Source organism: Hyposmocoma kahamanoa, unplaced genomic scaffold (assembly GCF_003589595.1).
Source record: "Hyposmocoma kahamanoa isolate Upper Pololo Valley unplaced genomic scaffold, ASM358959v1 66, whole genome shotgun sequence".
NCBI lineage: Eukaryota > Metazoa > Arthropoda > Insecta > Lepidoptera > Cosmopterigidae > Hyposmocoma > Hyposmocoma kahamanoa.
The window spans coordinates 18,089,980-18,103,329 of record NW_020653854.1 but is presented as its reverse complement, the minus strand read 5'-3'; the positions used below and the strand labels follow the sequence as shown (position 1 = coordinate 18,103,329).

The 13,350-nt window shown below is 37.5% G+C and overlaps 1 protein-coding gene across 1 annotated transcript in view; it reads right to left on the bottom strand.

Annotated features, from left to right (window-relative positions):
- The window catches only part of LOC113232039 (arylsulfatase B-like), a 22,596-nt gene extending 18,496 nt beyond the window's left edge, over positions 1–4,100 (bottom strand). Inside the window, exons 1-2 of the mRNA XM_026466663.1 lie at positions 3,938–4,100; positions 820–913 (exon numbers count right to left, since the gene is read on the bottom strand). Of these exons, the coding sequence (XP_026322448.1) occupies positions 820–913; positions 3,938–3,963 (120 nt within the window). The 5' untranslated portion in view covers positions 3,964–4,100. The remainder of the gene's footprint in view (positions 1–819; positions 914–3,937) is intronic.
- Positions 4,101–13,350: the final 9,250 nt, after the last annotated feature.

The following is a 13,350-nucleotide window of genomic DNA, read 5'->3' as shown; positions in this document are numbered from 1 at the left end:
GTGCGGGTGTGCGGGTGTGCGGGTGTGCGGGTGTGCGGGTGTGCGGGTGCGGGTGTGGGTGTGAGTGTGATTATTTCTGTGTGTATTTGCATAAGCGTGAGCGCATGTGTGTATATGCGGGTATATATACATATGCATATGGAACTCCTACAACATCAAATAAGGTATTGAGTCACACTATTGGATGAAGTAAAGCTTCAGTATCCTCGAAATTAAATTTTTGCAACCATTGTGCCATCTTTTTACATTCGAATCTAATTCAAAGATGTTAAGTTGGCGATGGAGTCCATTATATAGAAAACATCCCAGGAAGCATCTGAATCTGATGGTTGCAGTATCAGGTAAAGATTACTATGTTATAGTGCAATGAGATCTATTTCCGTACTATCCCAAATTTACTGTCGATCGGACAAAATTTTAATTTTTTTTCTGCTGATGACTTAAACAGCTACGTCTTTAAATAAAAAAAGTCTTTGAGATTAGTCTAGCCCTTTGGGAGATACGTTGAACAGACAGGCACGCAAATACACAGACAAAGGCTTCAAATTCATAACACCCTTTTTTTGGCTCGGGAATTAAAAATTAAAATGCAGGACAGACGTTTAATGACATCAAGGGGCATCTACTTGTAAACTCAACAAGCAACAATTCTTTTTTATTTACTAAAACCAAAAAGGAGAATTATTTATTTTTGTACGTTTTCAAAAGAATAATAAACAATTTTGCATCTTCGTCTTTTGTCGCTCTTGAAACTTACATATATACAGTTGTAATTAATTAATCAAGAATAATATAACGTAAGGAATATTAATTCTTTACCATATCATCGACCATAATGAAGACTACGTGAGACGGTTGTGGGCGATATGCGACACACGCGCAGACCACTACTAAGTTGATCCAAACACGATGCCTGAAAATGTATTACGACATTATAACAATGAAATATCAAGCTAAATTTCAAAACGTAATTCCTCTAATCTTATTCCAAAGATCATTTCTTCTACAACTAGAGGTATAATGAAATCAACGAACATTTTAATTTAAAAACAATTTGTACCGACGACCCGACGAAATAAAATGTGAAATATTGGACGTAGTTAAACAAAAAGTATCCAATGCACGTCCAGTCACTTTCAAGATATGGTAATTTGAAGTTTAAAAGTGCTTCTCACTCTTGTAAGTATTTCTCACACTTCAAAACTTATAATGTCATGTAACTCCAGAGATATTTATTTATGTTCATATGTTAGATTTTTTTGCTGACCTAAGAGGTTAGACTTTAGCAACCGTTTGATACATATAACTAATTTTTTCATAATTTTATGCGTTGGGTCCTTTTGCCTAACTTGGTCCTGTTAGAAAATTATTTGACATTTGACATTACATTGACAACACAGAGCACTAATGTCACTATCAGAGTACGCTACTGTACACAGACGACCTTATTGATAAGTAGCAATTTCTTCCAAGTAACCTCAAATTTTCACAAAATATTTTTTTAGTAAAAAAATATTTTGTACTAATATAAACTATGGACTACGGCACATAAACTAAATATTAGATTTCAAAACGTTTACACCACATCAATTAATTTCATACGGTGGCGTGATTTGAAATATATATGTAGAGCTGTATTTTTTAATTGTATATGTAAAATTCTACCCAGTATTTATTATACAATCTAAATTATATTACAATTTACTACACGTTGTTACAAGTAATAACATGATAACAATTACCAATTTTTACTTACTTGTACCTACAGTCCTGCACACAGACGATACAGTAACTTGGTATAAATACGAAGAGCAAAATAAATCAAAGAGCTTTTACTATAAGATTTTTAGATATAGATTTAGAGAAAATATTTATCTTTCAATATACCTAGATTACACTATGTAACAAATTTTCAAACAGATTCTGTTTCTGGTTTTGCAATATTGCTATTACATAATTTTTGTTATTGGCTGTTCTTTGTAAGAAATATAAGCTACATAAAACACAAAACAAAGTTTCAGAGAACCTTGTTTTGTGACTGTGACAGTCATATTTACACAACTGCATATTTACTTATAGCAACACAACATAATAGTATTTACATAATCTCGCAAAATTAAGTATTTTGTCAAGAATTTGTAGAATTTTGGTTAAAATATACTTACTATTGATTTCAAATATAGGAGATTCATAATTCGACTGTAATTTTTGTGTATGTTACGCGGTTACTCTATTACTATTAGGCGGTTACTATTTGCGAAACGATTTCAATGATTCTTTTTTGTTGGAAAGAGGGTACCTTAGAAGTGTTCCTATGTCAATTTGAAGAAAATATTCCATCTCCAAGGGTGACAAACTAGGGGACGAACTTTGTACTGCGGTTTTTTTAGTACTTTGTTCTGCGATTATGTGTTTAAATGCAAAATTTAATTTATTTAATTAAGATAAAATACAGGTGAGGTAAAAAGACAATAAAAGGTTAATGAACTACTAGAAAGTAAAACTAGGATTTTTTTATTATAGAAATAAAATTGGGTCCCCGCAGCAAGGTGCCCAAGATACGTTGCTCCTTCCTTGCTCCCTCCTTTGTATTGCTATGCTAATGCCTTGGACAAGGTAGCTGCCCTTGGGTTTCCCAGACAGTCTGTTAATTTTTTCGATAAAATTTTGTACAGATGAAGGGCACTGGGATCCCATGGACAAAGGGGTTCGCTTCAAAGGCTATAAGAAAGTAGTCGGAGCCCGAGATCCTGATACTTATTACTTTTTATTCTTTCCGCCAGCTCAGCTGAGAAGCCAGCCCTCTTGCTGGTGTGCTGGAGATGGGATGGGACAATTGTGTCGGCACATGTGGCGTCCACACCAGTGCCCGGCCCATACTCCAAGGGATGAGTCATTCTGTCCGGGCGTTTGCCATCTGTTTAAACAGAGATAAACCCGACAATTTTTGCGTTTTCTTAATGGTACGCAAATTTTACTTTTCGTTGTCTCGTCCACAATAAACGCAAAGTTTTTGCATGGAAATAACCTTTTTTCATGTTTTTATGATAGAACCAATTAGACAATAATATTGATAACCCAGAAACAAAAATCGTGTTACATGGTGTTATCTTTTGGTGTGGAATTAATAATATTTCACACCTCGTGGGTCAAATAAATTATGTTTAATATATTTTTAGTTTAGTTTTAATTCTTTAAGACTCAGTATCTGTACAAAACTGTGTTCATATTCGATATTAGGTTAAAATCATTTTAAACTGTTTTAGTGCCATTAAGCCAAATATTTATTTATAAAAAAAGACTCTACACGACTCATGGTGACTACAAACGACTTTACCTTTTCTCGCGAAGTAAAAGTATGTTCTTTACAAAATTTGCTGAAAGTTGCTTAGAAACATAATCATTTCAAATAACCATACTTGAAATAAAAAGTATGTACGTATTCAATTTAGATAAATCACTCCTGTAACTCATTTGAGCCACCTTTACCGAGAACTCATGTTTGACAGGTTTAGGGCGATAATTTTAATTGGAATAGTATTCAAAATAGTACGAACACGGCAGACATTTCCGCTGTTTAAATACTGCATTAGCATTTTTTAAACAAAAATCTACATTAGATACTCCATAAACTTGATACCAATTCAACACTTACCCTGTTTTATATATAATTTATTTAAAAAAATAGATAAAAAAAGTTACGCGTAGAGTTCAGAATGATTTTTTGTGAAAGAACCTTATAAAAAATTTTAAATACTAATCCAATTTTTTTTAAATTCCATATCGCCATAGAAAGCAAAATCAAGAATTTTAAATGGTTATTTTAGCCAACCACTGTTTAATAAAATGTGGGATATTATTAAACAGTAGTTGGCTAAAAGAACCTTATAAAATGCTGGGCTGGGCAACAGAATAAAAAAAACGTTAAGTAACTTACCATCTCAAAATTGTAAACATTGTCATTTATTATACTAGACACAATTTACTGTTTACAAATATTTCATAATAGCCGTTTATAACGGAGATTATACAATGGTGCAACTTATGGATTGATTAAAACTGTAATAATTTGCCGCGATGATGTGCAAGTTACCAAGTACCGACTGCCGTAAGCGTTCGACCGACACAACACTGAAGCCAACACCACGAGAGGCTACGTCGCAACACTCCACAAGTAAGGTCTAAATTGCCTATTTGCGAATGGACTGACGTCATTTGAGGCATTTTTCCTCTTTTACGTCTATTCTGTGGAATTCCCCAAGTGTTGACCCATTCTGAAAAAAATTACGTCTCAACAAGTTATATGACAATATATATATTTCTCCACATACACAATTATACAATTATAATACAATATACAATTATAATAGTTGGATATGTCGTATAATAGAGTCATAATACGTGAAAAACGTTTTTATCACAAAAGAGTCATAAAAACACGTTATGTGTACGTGAGATTCTATAACTCTCCTATTTAAATATAAAAGTTATCTCCTAATTTCGTTCATAAGCTCTTCTAGCCAATCCCTTGCAAAGTTGTCATTTTGCAAATGCGGCCTTATTACGCCAAGATTGCGATATAATTTATTGAGGCTCTTTATCCTTTATAAAATAAAGTATAAGGTAGCTTTTAATCTCAAGTCACGCCACTTCATGTCACGTCTTCTGCATTGCGTTTATATATCGAAAGTATACATAAGTATAAAGCTTTTAAAGTAATCTGTGATCACCAATGGTCGGAAAAAAGTGTTCCACATATATAGATGTACATGTATATATATAGCTACAAGGAGCGACATATAATTGTTAAAACCACCAAATATTAATTAAATACTGTTTCGAATTCTTTTATATGTATTGTTTTGTGTGCAATAAAGTATAAATAAATAATCCTGCAGGTAAACCGGTGGTAGCTTCTAGCTTGTAGATCTTCGGACAAAAAGGGCTTCGGGCGCAAGTATTAGCAGGCAAATGACTTCTCAGGTGCTAAAATCTCTACTGAAATCTCATTACGCTATTAAAATCCTATTACGCATCTATACAGTTAAATGGAAATACACACATCAACACTGTCTCGGGATATTTCACGTTTATTAGAATAACTCCAAAAGTACTGATCATATCAAAAAGATTTAAACGTCAATTTGTTCCGGGCACATTTTTTCTGTATTCTAAATTCAAATTTAAAACAAAAGACCGATTGATGCGATAGTATTTTGTTAACTTTGTTACGATAGTTTGTTTTCCTCTGTATGACTTAAAGATTTAATTGTTTTTAAACGCAATGTAATTTCATTTCACAATTTTATATACTACATTATTATTGGTGGTTGTTTCTATACTATGGAACGCTGACCTAAGGAAGAGATGTTGAGAGCCGTAGGCATGCTAGATGCCGGCGCGATCCAGTGCAACGTTGCTGATGCCATTGGCACCAGTCAAAGCGTCACATCAAGATAATGGTCTCGCTACAGAGACACTGGCGATGTGGTTGAGCGGCACACAGGGAATAGTCGGGTGACTACCGCAAGACACGACCGATTTTTACAAGTTAATCATCATCATCATTCAGCCATACGACGCCCACTGCTGGGCATAGGCCTCCCCCAACGATCTCCACGACGATCGGTCCTGCGCTGCCCGCATCCATCGGCTTCCCGCGACCTCCACCAGATCGTCGGTCCACCTGGTGGGGGGCCTACCCACTGAGCGTCGTCCGGTGCGCGGTCGCCATTGAAGAACCTTTCCGCCCCAACGGCCATCGGTTCTCCTAGCTATGTGCCCCGCCCACTGCCACTTCAGCTGAGCAATTCTTCGAGCTATGTCGATTACCTTAGTTCTCCTACGAATTTCCTCATTTCTGATTCTATCACGCAAGGAAATACCGAGCATCGCTCTCTCCATTGCCCGCTGAGTGACCTTGAGCCTTCTTATGAGGCCCATAGTGAGGGAACACGTTTCTGATCCATATGTGATCACTGGCAATACACACTGGTCAAAGACTTTCGTCTTGAGACATTGAGGTAATTTGGACGCAAAGATTTTTTGGAGTTTCCCGAACGCTGCCCATCCGAGCTGGATTCGACGAGAGATCTCTTTCTCAAAGTTGGACTTACCTAACTGGACTGTCTGCCCCAGGTATACGTAATGGTCAACAACTTCGAGTGTAATGCTCCCAATTTTAACTGGAGCGGGTACAACATGGACATTCGACATGATCTTCGTCTTGTCCATGTTCATCTTAAGACCCACTCTTTGGGAAACAATACTGAGATCTTCGAGCATTGTGTTCAGGTCTCCCAAGGTCTCAGCCATAAGAACTATATCATCGGCAAATCGAAGGTGTGTTAGGTACTCGCCATTGATGTTGATGCCAAGTCCTTTCCAGTCCAGAAGCTTGAAAATATCCTCCAACGCAGCAGTGAACATCTTTGCAGATATCACATCTCCCTGTCCCACGCCTCGTTGCAGTTGGATAGGATTAGAGCTCTGATCCTGTAATCGGACTGACATAGTGGCATTTTGTATAAGTACCTTAACACCTCTATATACCTATAGTCTATTTGGCACCTTTGGAGATACTGCAGCACCGCCCAGGTCTCGATGGAATCAAAGGCCTTCTCATAGTCCACAAACGCTAAGCAAAGTGGCCGGTTATACTCCTCGGTCTTCTGTATAACCTGCCGCAGCGTATGGATGTGGTCTATGGTACTAAAACCCTTTCGGAAACCGGCTTGTTCGGGAGGTTGGAAGTCGTCAAACTTGCGAGCGAGACGATTCGTGATAACTCTCGAAAACAACTTATAGATATAGCTCAGAAGCGAGATTGGCCGATAATTCTTCAAGAGTGTTTTATCACCCTTTTTGAAGAACAGAACGACCTCGCCTCTGCCCCATGCCTTCGGCGTTTGACCTTCGACGATGACAGAATTGAAAAGCTTCTGGAGGACTTTAAGTATCGGCTTTCCACCCGCTCTCAGAAGTTCTGTAGTGATTGCATCATCGCCCGCCGCTTTGTCGTTCTTGAGTTGTTTGAGAGCCACACTAATCTCATACAGGCTGACGTCCGGGATATCTTCGGTATAATGTCGGGTAAGCTTGGCTCTGGGGTCTCTAACCTCGCTTTCAACAGGTGCTATCGTGGAGTATAGCTGTCGATAGAAACTCTCTATCTCCCTCAGGATTTCAGGCTTAGATGAAATGATGCTACCGTCATCAGTCTTTAGCTTCGTCAGTTGGCTTTGCCCAATAGACAGATCTCTCGCGAACACCTTGGAGCCTTTGTTCCGCTCAATGGCCTCTTTAATACGCTCTGTATTAAATTGGCGTATGTCGCTTGTCAAAGACTTCGATATCTGCCTTTTTAGCCGCCTGCAGTGACTTGCATCCTCTGAGTTCTGTAGCCTCATTTCATTTCTATGTTCCATGAGATGAAGTGTTTTGTCGGAGAGTTTCTATATTCTGGTACGATGGGTTTTGAAAAACTTGGACCCAACCGTACGGACAGTGTCCACCAACACGTTGTTTACATCGTCCACATCTATGCAGTTTTCGAGGGCTTCGAAGCGGTTTTGAAGTTCGAGCTGAAAGCTCTCGGGGTTTTGGAGTTGTGCACATTTGGTCGGAGCGTCGACTCTATCAGTCGAGTTCTTTCCAGCCGGATATTGATATTCGATGTGACTCGTACCAACCGGTGATCACTTCCTGTCTTAACGGTGTTGATCACAGAGTCATCATTGAATATATGCTTTTTCGTCGACATGATAAAGTCAATCTCATTTTTTATTCCGTCCGGACTCATCCAGGTCCACTTACGAGTTGGAGATTTCCTGAAAAAGATGTTCATCATATAGAGGTTCTCCTTTTCCATGAAATCAACCAACATCCGGCCTCTGGCGTTCCGTTGTCCAACTCCAAATTGCCCCACTCTCAGTTCATCACCGCAACAATCGTGTAGTGGGTTTTGTAGCTATGCATAGCTTTTGAGATCTCCTCATACATAGCCTCCACTTCGTCATCTGGGTGTGTCGAGGTCGGAGCATAAACCTGAATGACATTCAACGAATATCGTTTTGATGTTCTGAGTATCAGGTATGCCACCCTGGTCGACACACTTCTGATGGAAATCACGTTGTTAACAAGGGACTTGTGGATAATAAACCCGACACCGCCAAGGGACTGTTGGTCGCCCTCCCGGTAGTACAGTAAGTTGCCGGAATTAAGGATTATCGAGTCCTCCCCCTCTCTTCGGACTTCAGATAGCCCAATGATATCCCAGCGTAACTTACTAATAGCTTCTTCCAATTCTGTGAGCTTTGCGTCGGTCCTCAATGTGCGCGTGTTGTAGGTTGCCAGGTCCAGTCGTCGTCGTTGATGGTAGCCGGGTCTCCCCCGGGGATTCTTCGCACCCCATGCCCTGTTTCCGAAGCCGCTACCGTGACTAGGAAGAGCAGGACAGCCGGGGACTAGGGGCCAATTCTTTGGTGTGTGTATCATAGGGGGGGTTGTGCCATAATCGCCACGCTTGGCAGGCGGGTTGGCGATCGCAGTTCTGGCCAAGATGGGTAGAAGACGCTGCTGCCCGTCTTCTTCTGACAATTTTTTTCCTTAGTCGCCTTTTACGACACCCACAGGATAAGAAGGGGGTGGTGCTATTCTAGGCCGGCACCACACGGCACAAGTTAAGCAAAGAGACAACCTAATGTTACGACTAGTCTACTAAAAACCTACCTTTAAAACCTACTCTACTAGACTAGTAGAGTAGGTTTTAAAGCTTCAATCGAAACACCAAGTCCTAGTGAGCGACCAAACTGTGAGAAGGAGACTGCACGAAGTCAACCTACATTCTTGTAGACCACTTCGGGTTCCAGCACAACGACGAGGCAATCGCGGTCGAAGATTACAGTGGGCAAATGAACATTTGGCTAGGAACAATCGACAATGGTCTAGGCTTAGAATAATAACGCATAGAATGATAGTTTCATATCAAACGAACTGTCACAAGTGAGGCAAAAATCAAATTCATGTAGGCTAGTTTTAGTAGTAGGTTAATTTTCGGTTTTAGTGAATATTTATATAAAAATACAAGTTGAAACGCCTTACTTCCTCGTGGAATGTGATGTTAGTATCTATTTTATGTTTGTCTGACGTATTTTTACACTCATTTACCGCACATTTCGTCATTTTTAGCTAAAATTCTTGATCTGTTCGCGGTGCAAGTTGACCTTGAGCACTGAAGGCCCGCCCGCTCGTGTAGGCCCTTTTGGCGCGCTTCAATTTGCCTCACTTAGCGTGTGCGGACTAGGTTTCTATGCGTTATTATTCTAAGGGTCTACGGTGTTATTCTCGGATGAATCCCGGTTCGGCTTCCAACCAGATACACGACGAATACGCATTTGGCGAACACCTGGACGTACGAGTCGCCTGCAAATCCCCAGGAAGTCCATCCGCGCGTTTGCATCGATGCAATCACCTATAAATCGCAAGTGTAGCGATGCAACCGCGCGTTTGCATCGATGCAATCACCTATAAATCGCAAGTGTAGCGATGCAACCACGCGGTTGTATCGATGCAGTCGCGCGTTTCACGAACTCGCGTTTGCATCGCAGCTAAAAGTCGCCGTATGTTAGCGCTCTAAATGTGAAAACAAAATCGTAATTCATCGAAAAATAAAAATGTTTTAATCACTCAGAATCGGAATTATCAACTTATTTGTGACGTCATAACTGTAAATGTGCCATTATAATGGAACACATGATGCATACTAATGAGATTGTTATTAAGTTTACCATAAAATAAACTCCCCGCCAATTACTTCTTTTTAAATCGAATCCTTTCGTAAAATTTTTTTCGTTCTTTGGAACAACTTTGGAACAGGCTAAGGTGTCAATTGGCCACACTGTCAGATCTTAGATTGTAACTTTTCTTCAGTAGTTTCATTTTCTGGCATTGTACGCGGGAAGTCGTTGGCCATTTTGAAACTCTCCGAATTTTTTTTCATGTAAATTGATTGAAGTATACTTTTAATTCAATACTTACTTAATGCTCAATTTACATAATACTTTCTTATGTATATCTTTATCACATCCTTTGATTTTATTAGAAAATTAATACAATCTTGTAGTCAAGTATCTACCAATTATATTCTTTGTACTGTAGATCAATATGTATGTACATGAACACAATCACTATGCGGATCCATCTCAGCTACCTATATTATTGTTATAATAGTACTCAAATTATCTATCAATTTATCATCAATTGACCGTGTCTTTGTGCACGACCTATTAACAATAACCGTGATTGGGCTTTGATCACAACAGTTAACAGTTTCATTTGTCACGCGAGACCTAGCGTGCCTACTACAGCCAGCAGATCGTGTAAGGGAAAACAATGAGTCGTTAAACGACCGTAATTCGCTGTCGAAGTTGTAATCACTATCAAGCGACAAGGCTAGCAGTAGAGACCCGAAAAAATAGTTTCATTTGCTATGTGTAACAATCGTGAAAATCTAAGATTTTAATATAACTTTAGCGACATTATAGAAAATGCTTAAACGATAAAATGGAGCCTAGTTCCACTAGTACCTATCGAACGATATGTCTATGTATACCTATGCTATAACGACAGGTATAACAAGGCAGTTACGTGTTTTTTGCTAGTTGTAAAGCGTAAACAATAGCAAAAAGTCTCTACAATAGTGCTACATTTAATTGATAATCTACACGTGCAAAGAATGACCTACTTAGAAACCTAAATGGTACCTATATAAAAAAATTAATACCCAACATTTTTCACAAGAAAAATAATTACAGCGTCTCAAACCAAGGACTTTAAAAAATAACAATCACCGCGTTAGTAAAAACCGTAACTAAAGTGCAATACGTTATACTTAATTGTCAAATTGTCAAATATCAGTATCCGTGTCTTTTGCACGGAATTGCATTAAGCTGGTCAGAGAAAACACCTTTATGTCAAGAGCTAAAAAATCCGTTACGCGTTTCGTCTCATTTGATAAGTATAGAAAATGAAACAATTTTAAAACTTAAAACAAAATTTCATGTGTAGGTAACGAATAAGATACAAATTGATAATGTTAAAACAAAATTTAAATTCATCATAATTAATAAAATTTGTTAAAAAAATTTGGTAAAAAAGGTATATAATCTACATACAATTAACGTTTTGCTAAACACGGTCAAACATCCCACAACTGACTTCAACCATTATATCTCTGTCGTTAAGACATCGAAAAACTACTATAAGATTTATTTCAGCGTTCATGTTTGTTCGATTCCATTCGTGTTGACAGAAACAGTAAAAATTTGAGTCAAATATGAGAGAAGACACTTCTCCTGTTACACAAAACTAATAAATAATAAATTGGAGAGGAGAGAAGAAGTCCTATAAAAAAATTGTTAGTAGTATCTTCGCTAGTAAAACAATTTAGACTTAATTAAATTTTATTTCGGGTGAGCGATCGTGATTAAAATTTCTAAAGGTTGCCGAGTGGCAAAAATATTTTAACCCTGCGCGTGCGGCCGTGATTTTCGTGAGTCATTGACACGCGACTCTACTGTTAACTCATGACATAATAAATTAAATGATACTAACTAGGCCAAGTTCTCTAGCAATGCTGTCTGTTTAGGTTAAGTGATAATTTTTCAAGAGCGCGTAATGTTACGAGGTCATGAGTACATGACCCTCCGTAGATTTCATTTTTTATGTACAATCAAAAACAATGCATTTTCCCGCAACAAAACAATTGCTTTGTCGTCAATATAATTTACGTTGTTTTTGTGTCTGTATTTACAAAAACAAATTATGAACAACTAATGATGAATATACATCCCTATGACGTGTTGAATTTAGTAGTATGGGGTTTTTCAACAAGAACTTTGTTTTGTAAATCAAAATAAAACAATAAATTTAGATGACAATGATTCAAATTCGTATTGTAGTACAAAAAGTAAGGTTTGGCAATTATTAATGAAAAATGATATCTGATAAATGTCCACCACGACCACAGTTACAGATGTCGATTCTTTCATCAAAGTTTTTAATGACTTTTTGACAAAATGGTGGGTCTAATTGAAAGAAATAAAACTGCTTATTACACAAGCACAGACACACATATAGACAAAACAACAGAGGAACAATAATAATAATTACATTAACAATTCAAAATTAATTATTTCAATCAAGTCGGAGAGGCGATAATCTAAATAAATAATCATATAATAGTAATAAAAGAAAAAAATTAAATTAGAACAATTGATACTGATTACTGAATTAAAACAATTGTTAATGCACTACCTATTATATTTCGTTAATCACTTCACGAATTTTGAGTTTGAAGGCTGCAATCGATTCGATTGGCTCCGTACAGACTCTGTCTTTAACATAACCCCATAAAAAATAATCCAGCGGTGTTAAATCATAAGATCGAGCTGGCCACTTAACGGCTAAACTTCGTGAAATTATGCGATCGGGAAATTTGGTTTGCAATAAATTAATTGTTTCGGTGGCTGTGTGACTTGTGGCACCGTCTTGTTGAAACCACATGTTAGTGATATCCATATCATCAATAATAGGCCAAAATTGAGTTGTTAATATCTCTCAACAGCGTAATCCATTGACCGTAACCGCAATTCCAGCCGAATTTTCGAAAAAAAACGTCCCAATGCCAACGGCACAAGTCACACAGCCACCGAAACAATGAATTTACTGCAAACCAAACCTGATCGCATAATTTCACGAAATTTAGCTGTTAAGTGGCCAGCTCGATCATGTGATTTAACACCGCTGGATTATTTTTTATGGGGTTATGTTAAAGACTGAGTCTATACGGAGCAAACCGAATCGATAGCTGCCTTAAAATTCAAAACTCGTGAAATTATTAAGGAAATAGACCCACCATTTTGTCAAAAAGTGATTAAAACTTTGATGGAAGAATCGATATCTGTAACTGTGGTCGTGGTGGACATTTATCAGATATCATTTTTCATTAATAATTGCCAAACCTTACTTTTTTCATTACAATAAAAATTTGAATCATTGTCATCTAAATTTATTGTTTTATTTTGATTTACAAAACAAAGTCGTTGTTGCTGAAAAACCCTTTATTTGTAAATTCTTTTCAGAAACAGTCCTATTTCTGAACAAAAACATATTGCATGTAATTGAAAATTAGTTAAATTTTAATTGACCTAATTGGGACCCTTTGATAGCTACGTACTTGTTGCCGCCCATGTCGCAATAAAATTGCACATCAAAGCTCGACGTATGTAGAAAAGGGTAATTAAGCGGAACGTTAGTCGGTTGTGCAAATATCTTTGTATTTTTTATAAC